This window comes from Borostomias antarcticus (assembly GCF_949987555.1).
Source record: "Borostomias antarcticus genome assembly, chromosome: 25".
NCBI classification, from domain to species: domain Eukaryota; kingdom Metazoa; phylum Chordata; class Actinopteri; order Stomiiformes; family Stomiidae; genus Borostomias; species Borostomias antarcticus.
Window position 1 is genome coordinate 8,083,934 of NC_140258.1, and position 15,239 is coordinate 8,099,172.

The 15,239-nt window shown below is 45.7% G+C and overlaps 1 protein-coding gene across 1 annotated transcript in view; it reads left to right on the top strand.

Moving 5' to 3' along the window:
* cfap46 (cilia and flagella associated protein 46) overlaps positions 1-15,239 on the top strand; it is a gene marked incomplete at both ends in the record, with an annotated part of 60,636 nt that overhangs the window by 6,113 nt on the left and 39,284 nt on the right. Inside the window, 13 exons of the mRNA XM_084458779.1 lie at positions 390-484; positions 1,997-2,155; positions 2,982-3,081; positions 3,284-3,382; positions 3,967-4,157; positions 4,313-4,541; positions 4,881-5,001; positions 6,119-6,242; positions 7,781-7,905; positions 9,714-9,847; positions 12,339-12,451; positions 12,770-12,982; positions 13,251-13,491. Coding sequence (XP_084314905.1) covers positions 390-484; positions 1,997-2,155; positions 2,982-3,081; positions 3,284-3,382; positions 3,967-4,157; positions 4,313-4,541; positions 4,881-5,001; positions 6,119-6,242; positions 7,781-7,905; positions 9,714-9,847; positions 12,339-12,451; positions 12,770-12,982; positions 13,251-13,491 — 1,944 coding nt within the window. The remainder of the gene's footprint in view (positions 1-389; positions 485-1,996; positions 2,156-2,981; positions 3,082-3,283; positions 3,383-3,966; positions 4,158-4,312; positions 4,542-4,880; positions 5,002-6,118; positions 6,243-7,780; positions 7,906-9,713; positions 9,848-12,338; positions 12,452-12,769; positions 12,983-13,250; positions 13,492-15,239) is intronic.

The window sequence follows — 15,239 nt, forward strand, 5'->3', positions numbered from 1 at the left end:
TTTTATTTCGCCAGCAAAATGGTTCCATGTGCTTGGGCACTGGCTGTTTTCAGAGATTGAATGCTACAACAGCCAAACCGTTATTGTTTAGAATGTTCAGAAACTTTCAACTATCGCCCATAGACGTATAATTTGTTGCCCTTAGCAGCGGTCAATATTGCTCAGTTGCCCTTGACGTCAATCCATTATTGAGAAATATACAGTACTGTGAATTGTATTCAGGTGGCTTCAAGTTCAAAAACTGGTCCTTTTTTTCTGAGTGAAATGGTCTTTTGGGGGTATGTGACTAGGCCCTCAAAGTAAACTATTCAACCTGGGGCCTGGTTGGATTAGCAGCTTGTCAACCATAGTTCTATTGCCATATCTACTATGAATTCTGTTCCACTTAGGTACAACACAAGCTGTTTGACTTCTCTAAAAACCCCAAGAAAACCGAAGCAAGTCCGACGTTATCTGTTATTTACAAAATGCAGAAACTCAAACAGTAAGTGTTTTTCTTATATATACACAGTACCATACTGTATCATTATCTACCTGTAGGCCTCTTGTTCCTAGCCTGGCGTCGCCAGCCTGATCTCACAAGCTCACATTCAATTTCACTACGGAGATCAGTCTGGACATCCAGCTGTTGTAACGGAATCCGCTCAAACAGAAATGTATTCTTGCCTATCACAACCGTTTATCTAATATGGGGCGGGTTTAATAACATGACGGAACAGAGGAGCACCGTAGAGGCATTTTCGCTGATTGGTTGTACTGTAGATCTATCCAATTGTGTCCAGAGGCTTTTTTGATCTACGCCTGTTGGTAATGCCCCTTGGGAAACAGAAAGCAACTGTTTTGCGATTTGGGTCTGGCAAAGCCAGGCTATCTTGTTCCTTGGTTGCCCATTTTTATGCATTAATTTCCCCCTAAAAGATTTGTCTTACCTAGTCATGCTGTCTTCTTTATCATAAGTGAGTGTGCCATGTCCTCTGGGGATGAAAAGTACCAGAGCACTGATAAGCGTACTGTAAGTTGTACGGTAGCTGTCTGGAGAATGCTTTGTGAGGATAAGGCTTTGTAGAGTACAGTATGTGATAATGTGCTTTGTAAAACACAAGAAAAAGAATGGCTCAGTAGGCAATTATGTTTAGACATTTATTCTATAATTAGTTTGAAAGAACATGCTTTGATATCAAATATATGGTATTTCTTATCAAATAGTTGTACTTTTCGGTAGTTGTAGCTGTAGTCTGTCTTTCAGTTGTGCACCGCAGTCTTAACTTAACGGTAACGTGCTATTTTGGACATGTAGCCCTATTTGTGGTCTGTCTACAATAAACCTGAAACATAGAGACCATAATTTCACTGATTGTTCCAGTATTGAGCTAGCTGCAGTTTTTATGCAGGCTCTCATTGGGCTACAATGGAAGTCAATGGGGCATATGTAAATGCATTGGAAAAACTATGATGAATGTGCTTTTTTGAGACGGGAAGCACTCTGTGTTATCTTACCAGCCACAGTACGCTCTCCTGTGAAATGTATCACAATACGAATATTTTTAGGTCACTTGCACTTGCACACCTTTCAAGCTTACAGTAGGATTTGGAATAAACTTTTATTTTCTCCCGTTTCTGAAGCTATTATTTACTAAAAGTTCCTTTAAGTTGACTTGGACTCTCTGTGTATAGCCTATAGTCTATAGCCTCTGGATGAGGTCTCCAGGCTGTTCATGCGTTATCAGTACAGCATGGCTCATGGTGCTACCGAGAGGTGGACCAGTCTGCAGGCGTGTACTCTGCATGTCAGTCCTCCTCATGATTCACCAGCAGAGATATACTGTAGCCATGGGCAGAATGACTCACCCAGAACCCCCGTACCATCATCAGAATGACTATAGGTTATTATGCCTTAGGTTTTTCCACTTTTGTCTTTGTGCGTGTGTGTGTGTGTGCGTGTATGCGTGTGTATGTGTGCGTGTGTGCACTACCAACTTCATTACGTGGCCCACAGTAAGGTCGAGCTTTCCGAGGCCAGTAAGGAGGACGCTGCTAAGCTGAAGGAGATATTCCATATCCTGACCCATTTGGCTCCACCCCAGCCTCCTGCTCCAGTCCCAGGCGGCAGTCCTCATCTGGCAGAGAGCCCATCACCAATCTCTCCCACCGAGAGGTGTGTGTGACCACAGCTCTCCTCGGACAGTCCCTGGTTCATCACAAGCCCTAACAACCTAGTTCACTTCAGTTCTCTTGCTGATATCTGTTGAAGAAGTTAACACAATGCATCTTTTATTAAAGCAGGGGTCTATTAGGGATGTGTGCAGCAACTATTTTCATTACAACACGCGATGACTAGACGGTGGTTTTGCAACCGACTATACGACTAGTCTAAAACAGAGATTCCCAGCCACTCAGCGGCAGCCAATTTGCATTCTTTGCGCAGGGTTGCTCACTTAGCTCTCCCCAAAACAGTACTTAAGCCTGTCTTTATATCAGCCGGTAATATTTCATTAGATTAAAATTGGAACATTGATATTAGCCTATCAAAGATAATATCTAATATAAACTAAATTTTTTAATAGAATTAAGCAGACAAATATAGCCATCAGTTTGAGAAAGAGTATTGCAACAATGGGAACATGCATATGACTAAACTCCAATTCACACGCTCGCGTTGGGTTATTGGCCACCCACCAGGTGCATAGTGTGACAATAATTATATGGCTATACGCCTGAGTAGGCTACTGTGAGTGAGGTGACTTTAATTATTTTAATCTTTTTTTATTTTAATCAAATTATATTATATTTAGTTTAGCCGACTTGTATTTCCTAAATGACTACCAGAAGCTGTGCCGTATAGTCGGATAAACGACTATCTGCACACATCCCTAGGGTCTATATATCTTAAAATCTCATGGGGGGATTACAATACGGTCATTTTCCCACTCTTCTCTGAGCTGCAAATTCCTTAGAAGCTGTGCCGCACTCTGGTTCTGCAGGGTGTCTTTCCTTCTGGAGCTGGCTCTGCTGGCACTGCAGCTGAAACAGCAGCAGATGGCTGCTGACTGTCTGAGAGAGCTGAAGACGGCGGGAGTCCCAGTGAGTGAAAGATAATCTCACATAACTTCACACATTAGCGTGTATCTATATTCATGACATTTACATAGCACGCAATTATGCAGACATATGCACGTCAATTGACCCCTTACTCTCGCTTGGGATCTCATCAGCCATGTACTGTCTGTACAGTGTGTAGTCTTTATGTGCTCTGATTCACTGTTGCATTATTTTCTGTTTCCAGAGTGTTGGAGAGTGCATAATGATGGAATGTGTCCAGTGTGAACTGGACCTACAGAAACAAGAGGGCAAGATGAAGGACTACTCCAAAGCCAATGTGGAGGTACTCTGAGCATTGATTAACACTAGTACACAGTGCCTGTCCATCTGTCGATCTATCTGTTAGTGATTAAATCCGTAACCCCTACAGCAATCTCTGCGGGGCTGCACAGCACCCAAAACTGAAGAAACTTTCAATACTTGAACAACCAACTATTGATTTGAATGTAGCTTTAAGATAGAGCGTGGATTATTTGGTACTGAATGAAATACTTTTGTGATATGGCAAACATCCAACAGACCCTTGTCAGGACGTGCACCTTGAATTTGTAGATGAATATGTTACTATTACACCACATGACTTTGTGTTTTTTGTTCGCTGTATTATTTTATGTTTGACTCACTTGTTTATGGGTTACAAACGCAGAGTGGGAGTGTAGTGTGCCCCATGGGAGACAGGTAGACCCCAATCTCCACATCCATGATAGGATTTTAGGACCAGATTTTAGAACTAGAACTAGATTTTAGTTCTAATTCTCTAGTGTTTCTCAGTCCTACCTAAAACAAACTGCACTTCACGGTGTTTGCTTAGTCAGTCGGTCTCTTACTGGTGTGGGCGGGGGGGGCGTGTGTGTGTTTGTCTTCCAGGCCCGGCTAAAGGTGATAGGCAGACTGGACCAGTGGCTGCAGAGCGCTGTGAGAGAGGGGGACTCTGGTGTGATGCAGGGCGTGTGCGCCGCACAGTGGAATGCCTGTCTGCCGCTGCTGCAGCGCAACCTCCGGGGCCGCGTCATGGGAGCGCTCCTCAGGGTGGCCCGAGTTCTGGAGCACACACACAGGTAGCCCCCCACCCCCCACCGACCGGACTCCCCGACTGCCCTGGATTTCGCGGTGGCGTCCGTGTGTGCCATGCGCGTTCGTCTCTCGTATGTGTGTGTATGGTGTTTGTGTCTCTCATATGTGTGTATCTGATGTGTGTGTGTGTGCGTCATAGCGTGCTCCTGGAGACCCGCTGCCAGGTCCACGCAGAGCTGGCGTCAGCGGAGGAGGAGGAGGGGAGGCTGGAGCCAGCCCTGGCGCACCTTCAGAAGGCACTACTGCTGGACGAGCGCGGGGCGCACCGCGAGCACCTCTCCACAGCCCTCCACCTCCTGCAGCTCCGCGGGACCCTGTACGAGACCCCCGCCAGGGCAGAGGACCGGGCCGCCATGCTCATCCAGCAGGTCTGTCACGGCCCAGTTCAAAAGAAAGAGAACCCTTCCACACAAAAAAATATCAAACAAATGTGGCTTTGGAATGGTTTTAATTACAGCAATATGTAGCCTAGTGTCAATTGAGTTTTTTAGGGGCAAATGGCTGATTTTCGGGGGTTAATTTTGTAGTTTCGCAAACTGATGATCAGTCAATTGGTACTGGGCTTTGAGTAGAAACAGAGTAGGGCTGCTGAGAAAAGATCATATTGGTGAACAGCATATGTCTGAAACTCTCTCTCTTTCTCTCTCTCTCTTTCTCTCTCTCTTTCTCTCTCTCTCTCTCTCTCTCTTCCTCTCTCTCTCTGGCAGGCTAAGAATGGGCAGCCGCAGGAGGAGGTGAGAAAGAGACGGCCCATGCTGGTGAACGCAGGTCTCACCCTGGCCCCTGACGCGTTCCAGACAGTGCTGGATGCAGACAGCGCGGTGAAAGGTATAGCCTCTTCCAGTAACACCGCCCTCCTTATACCAGACAGACGGTACTTGTCCTGAGGGTGGTCAGCATACTGCAGGCTCTTGATTCCAGCGGTGAAAAAAAGACTGCCTGATGTTGTTAAGGGAGTGAGTTTTGGGGAGGTAGACCGATTCTAATGTGTTACTCTCAAAGCTAAGCTAAGTGTGAAATCGATTTCATTGGCCCAGAGGCTCTGCATGCGGGATGCGCAGCGCTGTCCTTCACACACCTAGCTCCCGGAGCCCGTCTGGAGAGGAACACGGAGGCCCCGGGGCCGCGGGTCAGGCTGCCTTTGATCTGTCCTCCCCCTCGGGGTACGCAGCGCTAAGGATCAAATGAACACTCCAAGGCCTAAGACCCAGTCTAGGGACCCCTCTCTGACAGCCAGCCCAGAGAGCTGCTTCTCATACAGGCATGGGACAGGTTGCTATCTGGGTCACGGCTCTCTCCGTTCCCCAGTGACGCCCTCTAGCATATCAACTGGAGACAAGAGCACATGAGCATGGGGTTTTGAAAACCTACAGTGTAGTGACTTTGGAGTAAGAGGGAGGAAAGGAGTTAACTGGCACAGGTGGATGAATTAGTCCTAACATGTACAGTATAGGTCCCCTGGTCAGCCGCCAAACTTTCATCAGCCACTAACATGCAGCGATGAGCAGCACAGCACCTCTGTTCCTTATTCAAGCACTGACATGGCCCCACCGGCCTCAGACCAACACGGTCGCCTGTGTTTTTGTTCCCAGCGGAGATTTATTCATTTCTTCCTGATTAATTATGGGAGTTTTGTCATTGTGACATTTTTGTCTCGTTATTACAAGTGACTTCTTGTCCTAGAAATTAACAACATGAATTCCAGCTTTTTCCTTGACTCCTTGAAATTAATATGAAATTAATATGAGAGCATCGTAGCTTTAAACACCCGAGTAATTTACTGTTTAAGGGAGTGTTTACAGTTTCTTTAATGCAAACACTGAATTCATTCATGCAGTAGTTGGTATGTTTGTATGCTTGATAACAATTAGCTGGAATGTTGATGGCCACACCCAGGGCTGTACTGTATGTAAATGCATATTGAAATGTACTGGTGATGTTTCAGTCTCCGCTGGCACCGGTGGCCCTGCTGCCCAGCTCTGTGCCAAGGCTCAGCACCACTCTGCCTATGTGCACAAGGTAGAGGGACACCTGGCCAGACAGGCGGGCGGTAACAGCGACAGAGAGAGGTGTGTTTCGCTAACTCTATTTGTGTGTGTGTTAGGGCTGTCGCGGTTTGCGGTTAACCGCACAACCGCGGTCCTGTGAAGCAGACCGTGGCACTTTACAGACGACAGCATCTACCGCGGTCACTAAGGTTTTTTTCATTTTATTAGGCCTATCTTCCATGGGGCTTTCAAAGGGATGTCAAATACATATTCAGCCGTCGACTGAGATAGAAAATACGTCTAGCCTAATCATTGTAAAAATTTATCGACTAGTAAATGGAGATTCTTATAATTTAGGACTAGGTCCGCGAAGTCGAAGGAACGCATTGCGCGGAGCAGAACGAGAATGATATTCGAAATAAGTTAATCAATTTCAAATGGAAATGGTGGCCTAGTGTTACTGTATAGCCTAGATCTAGAAATGAGATGTTATGGCAATTCTATTAGGCTACTACATTGGGCAGTTAATAAGTCAGATAGCCAAACATTAGCCTGTAAACAAGGACTATTATCATCATGAAAATGTGATAAATGACCACAAACGAAATCATATCATTATGGATTTATTGTACAAAGACTCGGTAAACTGTTAAAGGACAAGTTCAAGTTGGATTAGAAAGCTGTAACTGATCGCGCCAAAAAGTATGTTTCCATACATAGCCTACCCATTCAGACCAGAGATTAAATCTTAAATGGTGGTGGTGGTGAAGTTCCTACTTCATTGTAGGAATAATAGGTATGGCTACAAATACACACTACAATAACAAAATAGAGACAACAGCGGCCACTAAGGATTTTCTTTTCATTTTGGTAGGCTATCAGGGCTTTTTCCACAACTAGGCTACACACATAGGATATAGATAAAATGTAGTGTAAAACTAAATAAAATAAAAAACAGCGGTAAAACCGCAGACCGCGGTTGAAATCTATCAATTTGAATCGCTCAGGATAATTCTTACCGCGACAGCCCTAGTGTGTGTGTGTGTGTGTGTGTGTGTGTGTGTGTGTGTGGTGGGGGGGGGGGGGGTTGGGTGGGGTTCTGTGGACATCTTTTCCACGGTGGATACTGTATTTTTTTAAATGAATTTTTAGCATGCCTTTTTATGAATATTTGATACATGCCTGCATGCATGTACTGTAAGCCAAGCTGGAGTGCGTATTCCAGTGTTCATTTGCAGTGCCCGCCGAGTTCCCTTCCTCCCTTCCTCCCTTCTGTACATCACTGGATGGAAGAAGTTCAGGATGAGGATGAGTTGCAAACCCAGCCAGCCAGTGATGTAGTGATCCCATGACGGGTTTCAGTAACACCCTGGAGAACGAACACATCACATACTGTAGACCTGTTGTCATGGCGGGATGAAACATACCAGCAGAGAGGATTATTAGCTGAAGGAAACATCCATTATTTATCTCTACCCCAGCAAACAATACCAGAACACTGCTTCATACAGAACAGTATGTCCCCAGGCTCTCCCCATGACCTCCACCTATGGGGAAGGAATGTTGTTGTTGTTGTTGTTGTTGTTGTTGTTGTGGGTAATGTTGTTTTTTCTTCCCAGGGTGAAATTGTGGGCAGCACTAGCAAAGACAGCCAGGAAGCAGGAGGTTTGGGATGTGTGTCGCGCTGCCTGCCGTTTTGGCTTGCTCTACGATGATGCAAGATGGAAAATTCCCAAAGCTGAGTGTGAGGAGCTATCCAGTTTGAAGGAACTGTTAATGAAAATCAATCACCCTTACCTCTGTCACTGTTAGAATCCTTACTCTATCTTAAAGGAGTAGTAAAGGGAAAAGGGTTTAGCCCTGTTTTAAGGTTTCTTATGATCATATATAATGGTTCAGATCAAAACGTTGACAAAACTAGCACTTTTGAGAAAGTCTGATAATTGCTCTACCACCGTTTTGGTCATACAATGGATGTGGATGGGCACCGTGAAAAATCATTAAAAAAAACATGTTAAACACTCAATTTCAAAGACAAGAAACTCACCAAGATGTTAGTTGGCGTTCTGACATATAATTCGCCATAAATTAAGATTCTAGTTCATCTGGAAAGGCTTTTTAAAAAATATTTAGCATTGAACTATTTAGTCGCAGCACATATGTGTGTAAACTTCCGCAAACTACTGTAGGTAGCCTAGCAACATAAACAATAACAGTAGCTACCGTAAGTAGTTCCGCTTCCTGAATCCCCTCTGCGGATTGATCTACACATCTACAACGGTCGCTTCAATACAAGTCAATGGATTTCATAAAATAATCAATAAAACCCTACAGGATTCATACTTTGCGGCGAATTTTGTGTCAGAACACCAACGGACACCAATTACCCCCTCAGTGAGCTTCTTGTCTTTGAAATCGAGAGTTTAACATGTTTTTGAAAGATTTTGGTGCCCACCCACATCCATTGTATGACCAAAACGGTGGTAGAGCAATTAGCATACTTTCTCAAAAGTGCTAGTTTTGTCAACGTTTTGATCTGAACCATTGTATATGATCATAAGTAACCTAAAAACAGGGCTAAACATACATTTTCCCTTTACTACTCCTTTAAGGAGTGCATCTGAACAGACTCAACCCCCTCCAATGTTACTAGCTGAGTGTAAAAGGTTAATTGATTAGTTTAAGTCACAGTCCACAGCATTTAACCACTTAATTAAAATCATTACAGGGGTATAAAATCATCTACCGGGGATGCAAATGAGTCCATATCGATCAGTGACATCGATAGATTAAAGCTGTATATCTAGCTGTAATGTCAACGCTAATGGAGTTGAATGGCAGAGTGACAAGCTCACAGTCTGTTTCACTAACGCAGAACGATCTGGCCTTTGCCTCCTCCAGGGCGATTATGCCAAAATCCAGACCATATCGGGCCAATCAGGGACTGCATTTTTAACTGCTGTCCCGCCCCACAGTGGAAAGCAGCCCCTGATTGGTTTGTGTCCCTGCCGCTCGTGAAACAAACATGGCGTCTCCCGAAGCAACGAGTGGTAACGTTAACGTTAGAAGAATAAACGCAGCTATAAGTGCAGTTATTGCAGAAATAGACTTAATCACAACACTTAAACAAGATGATTATGCACTAGCGGAGTTTCTCGGTGGAAAAGACGTTTTTGCCGTTCTTCCGACTGGATTTGGCAAAAGTTGATTGGCTGAAGGTGTTTGTCTGTCAAGGCAAGTACCCCCACCCACGTAATCGCTCTCAATGGGACGAAGGCCAGACCGATATTGCGGAGCGAAGCAGTGAGCTCGCTAGATCGAGATGGTCATACCAGGCTAGGTTTCCACCACAAATAATGTTCGATATAAAAACATGCAGAAGAACAGATTGCTCTCCTGTCTGTCCCTGACCAAGACTGGCCATGAGCATCTGGATTGGCCCTGGGCGCTGAAAGCTGCCCACTGCCCCTGGCTGCCCTAGGAGGAAGGACAGCATTGATGGGTTAAAGGCAGGGAACACTTAATTTAATTTCCATTGTCTTGACCTGGCAGGTGAACGCAAGGAGGACGACAGTCCTGTGGAAGGTCTCCACGGTGATCGGCGTCCGTTGGCTGGGAGACAGGCTCAAAGCTCGGAGAGGGACTTGCTCCGCCTCCTGGCTGAAGTGCACTTTATTAATGCCGAGGTAAACTGTTTGCTGTAATGCTGATTCCGCATTTCTCACACAACTCAACATGCTCAGGGGCCCTGTACAAAATAAAACTATGCTGAGGTCACACTACACGATTTTAGTCTGATTTTCTGCTCGCCGACAAGTTTTTTGGCATCACAGACAATAGCACCAGCTTGGAGGCAAATCGTATCGCGCTCCTATTAGCGCGGATCTGAGTCCCCGATGAGTAGTAAGCTCCAACTAGATATCTAGCAGGTTAAATATATGGACCTGACGGGGACAAATCCTGTAGTGAAATGAAACCAGGGTTTTTCCTGGCTCAGAATGTCTTTGGGGTGTGCTGCGCACACAATTTTTAGGGGAAACCTAAAACCGAGTAGCTTACCAACATATCTAGGCCTATATTCTTTGTTGTCGTTCTGACTGAGCTCACTTTTCACAATCGTGGGAAATCTCCCGACACGACACAAAATGAATAGACAAAATGTTTAAAGTCGCACTGAAATGAAAAAAGCATTCTGTCCCATTTTGGTTCACATAACTGGTCATAGTGTTCACCTATTCAACGATGTATGCCAAAAAAATTACAAAATTCTACTTTTGTTGTAATCGTATATCAAAGTATATAATTTCTTACTTCCTGGAAAACGGTAGGTCACGTGCAATGACGACAACAGGTACCTTAGATTTTAGGCCAATAATCTCACGACATCCACCCGTCAATCAACGCTATCCTTCTATCGAATCTGTCTAAAGTTATTAAAACCTGTCCACTTGTCAATGTTCCAATCAAATTCCTCTAAACGCATGTCCCACCCTCATAGCTTGTTTGCGTTGGAAATACGTCAAACTACGGAAGTTAGATGATCTCAAACGTCCGTTTCAGTGCGACTTTAAGATACTGATAACCTGTCTATTAAAGGGGAACGCCGCTGTCATAGCAAGTTTAGCTCAAATGTCACTTTGTCCTCAATGAAACCGATCCGTACACACCAACATTTAACCAATCCATGCAGTAGTAAGCTAGCTCCTTTTTCCTATGTGCGCGCACCCCCTTTATAATGGAGGTCTATGGGCCTCTGCTAAAAACTATGATAAACATGCATTTTCAAGGCAGGAAGTGCAGGGTGTGATCTTACCGGTGTCATTATGCTGTCATGTGAAATATATCGCATTCTCAAACCGAATATTGAAACAAAAGCTCCATTTGAGACAGAACTATTTCGCCGAACGCACTACACCATACCTTTCGCACTGTAAACTTCCACCGCACGTTGCAGAGAGCGCGAGCGTGCGCGGTAAAGCTAGACAGTTGTTTACATCCTCCATAGCCATGCCTAACACGTCAACACATGGGGATGGCGATTCATTTCACAAGACAACATTCTACTCAGACCGGTAAGGGGCTTCCTGGCGCTTCCTGCCTTGAAAATGCATGTTTATCATAGTTTTTTAGCAGAGGCCCCTAGACCTCCATTATAAAGGGGGTGCGCGCACAGAGGACTAACCCTGTCCCTATAAATAGGTCAAAGGTCCTGTGCCACGCCTTTATGGCAGACTGACGAAAGTGACCCCGCCGAAACGTTTCTTCCTTTGTTCTCTCACTGTTTGGTAGCACATTCATCTTGAGAATATATTTTTTCTGCATCCTTATACCTCAGTTTGGACATTTCCTTTTTTGATATCAGTGTCCCTTCTACTTTGTGTTATTTGGTGGTATATGTATTGGGATATACTACATAGTTTTTTGGCATACTATATAGTATGGAAGTAAGCAATTCGGAACACAGCCCAGGACAATTTTCTTGTCAAGTGATCCATAGAGACTGCTCTTGCAAATTTTCAAAATTGTATTAAAAATTGAAAGATGATAGCACTTATCTGCTCCACTATCTCTGCAGAACAGACAAATCCTTAATGAAATCCCAGACATGCCAGAACTAAGAGATGAAAAAAGAACAGCACTCGTAGCAGCCCTGCATTATGGGATTTCATCTGCCCTGGAGGCATACTGTAGCTGTTGATTTGTTCAATCTGTTCGGTCTTGATGTCTCAGTTCTTGTGCTCATCTTGTTGTGTGCTTCAACTCAGACCTCCGGCTCCAAAACTTTATTGGGTCTTTGGAGACATAAACTTGACAGCGCTCCAAGAAAAGTAAGCTATACAATTCAGGAAAAGAGATGACCTTCACAAAATTGCAGTCTTTCGGTGGCCCATCTTTCATGATCACAATCTTCTGAGGGGATATGACGACCTTTGTGGAGATGTCAGGTTCTTCAAAACCCTCTTAATTTAGTGACAGATACCTTTTTACTCTCAGCTCAGTTGTCAGACCATATCAGACCTCTTTGATACGCTAACAGAGCCTTGACAACTGAGGACGCCTCTCGTCCCCTTTGCTGATGGAAGGTGTAACACAATTTTGTGGCGAAGTGATGTGGAGGGCAAGTCATCTTTAATATTCCTCTGTGATCATTATTTGGGCTCTGTTTGTCCCACCCAGGCAACTGTCCACAAGCTACGTGCAGAGGGAGTACAGCTCAATACCCCCGTCGAGCCTCCGGAGGAGAGAGGGGTTCTCCTCTCTGATGAGGATCCGCAGTGGGCTGTCTACAGGTGGGTAAACAAAACAAACACAGAGGGGGCTGCTGTGAGCAAATAGGCTTATTTCTTATTAACAGTAACCAAAAACAGGTGCTTATTTTCCATGTGACTGGCCACGCATGTAATTGTTTCAGAGCTAACTAGAAATGGTGCTCTGAGAGCATAGACCTCCGCACATGAATGCATTCCATGGCTCTGAGAGCAGGACATGTTTGGTATTGCTACATTCGTTAGGGTCACGAACCAACCATCATACGCAAGCAAAAACATTACCTCTCACCTGGTGCTGACCATATTTGGTGTTTTTCTTTTCCCCTCTACCCTCTCAAGAGACTGGATCCGGGGTTTGTCGGCCTACGCCACCTCCAGCTTCCTGCGTGCGGCGGAGCTGGGGGCGGAGATCCGGGAGGCCTGGGTAGTGGTCAACGCGGCAGTGTACCTGTGGAACTACAACAGCCAGCTGCTGGCTTCAGGGGAGCACCAGTGCCTCCTAACCGACTTCCATAGATTGGTGGAGCTGCTCAAAGAGACAGGACACGCAGGGTGGGTGGAGCCTCTAAAGAATTGCTTATTAACATCATTCTGTACATCATACTGTACATTTGAACACAGTTACAGTAGATGGTGAAGGCAATATCCTTTTAAAATGACCAGTGCAAGAAAAACCTTGCTTAGTCATAGGGTGTAAGGGTCCTAGTTATAGGGTATCTCCACAGCCGAGAGTCTGCTCTGGTCTGATAGGAGAACCCCTTGCTCAGATGAATCCGTGCCAGAAGCTAACGCCAGGAGCCTGCTCTCTTTGTCTTACCAGGGAGCCGGTGCTGCTGGTGTTGCTGTGTGACACGGTGGCTCAGGGGATGATCCAGCCCTGGTGTGTGTCTGCAGCCAATGCCGGCAGCCAGGAGAGGCGGGACAGCGTCGGCAGGGGGGCGACTCTTCCCGGGGACAGCATGGCCAAGAAAGGGCCTGGGAAGGGTGCTGAGAGGACGGCCAGCGTCCACGGTGTCTTCCTGGACGCTGCTGCCCTGCAGGACGTGCGCAAGGCACTGGAGGTGAGTTTGTGTGCGTGTGTGGCGCGGGGGGAGGGGTGTGTGTGTGCACGTGTGCGGTTTGGGACTGGACGCATGATCAAATTCAGAGTGTGCTGGCTGGGGTGCATGGGAGCTTGAGAGATGTAAAAGTAAAGCTGATTAGGTTGGTCAGAACGCCAGGCTCGGTCCTCACTCCGCACACATCACGGTGAGCAAAACTGAAGAGACTTATTGTTTGGGGTTTGGCCGACTGTGATTGGTGCAGACAGAGTCAAATCAAATCAAAATGTATTTGTAGGCAACATAGGTCCCACCCCTACATATTCCAGAGGGAAGCAAAAAAACTTTCACTGGGGGCCAGAAAAGTGAGCTGTAAAAATTATTCCCTGACCTCTCTCAACGAGACGACCGAGCAAGCTCCTGGAAAATGTTTGTCTATTGGCTAAGAACATTTACAGAGCAGTAAACATGAGCTAAATACTTCATAAGAGAGACATGACTAACAGGAGAGTGCACAAATAGTTACAGAGAAGTTGCCTACATGGTAGGCCATTATGTGTTAGCTATCCCTGTAGTCTCTAATATGATATTTAAGTGAATTATATAACAAAGCACAGTAAGCACTCAGCAGAACAAGCTCATAGAGAATGCCGCAAAGCAGAGGTGGGGAGACAGAAAGCAGAGAGCCAAGGGTATAAAGGGGTGGGGTTGGCTGGATAGGGACAGCTGACGTCACAGAGTGGGAAGGAGCTAGTCACCAGGCGGCAGGGGGCCTTTTCAGGAGCCATTAGGTGGACCTTGGCCGAGGACCGGGGGGATGGGTGGGTTCTCTGGGACCTGCTACAGGGTGGCATGTAGGAGACAGGGGGTGTCCACAGGATCTGTTTAGAGTATAAGAGGGAGAGACACTAGGGAGGAGGACAGAGTTAGTGGCTGTACTGGATATCCACAGCAGACACGGGGGTATCTATCAGACTCAGGGTGGTCTGCGGGTGACAGTGGGGTATCCACTGGACCCTTCTAGAAGGTAGGAGGGAGAGAGGCACTAGTGAGAGGGGAGGCAGAAAAGGGTTAGTAGCACGCAGAGCCATAAAAGCAACACAGATATTAAAACAGAACATGCCAGTTGCAGGGCAACCAGTATCTCTATACACATCTAAATATACACACAGTGCATAACAGGATAAACACCAATGTATACAGAGGATTCACAAGCAGGCTGGAAGCTGCCTTTCTGTGTCCATAAGTCCTGGCTAGTGATTGTAGAATAGACTGAAAAGCTACGTCTCGAGATCCCGCTTAAAGATTTCCATTGTTTCAGCTCGAAGTACTCTGGCAAGGTGTTCCAGAGGTTGGGGACACAGAAACTGAAAGCTGCCTCTCTGTGTCTCTTGGTACTGGCTTTTGGAACTGTTAGGAGATCAGTACCTGAGGACCTGAGTGGTCTGTTGGGCATGTACTTTACCTGAATGTCTGAAATGTACTCAGACAGGGCACGGGCTGGCATGGAGAGTGGTAACCCCTCACCTGGAGAGAGACGCACTCCTGCTGGGTTTGGTTTAGAGAACAGAGGCCTGTGTGTGTGTTCTTACAGGCTCTGTTCTTTAGAAATGCCAGGTCTACTCTGCATGACAGATTTCTGAACCAGTCTAGTTCCTGAAAGGCTGCTGCAAACTGGTTCCCATGGGTCATGGCATTTCTGAAATATCATATTTTAAAAAGTCTATTCAAGACATGGAAAGTCAGAGAATTTTGTTTGTAGCATGTTA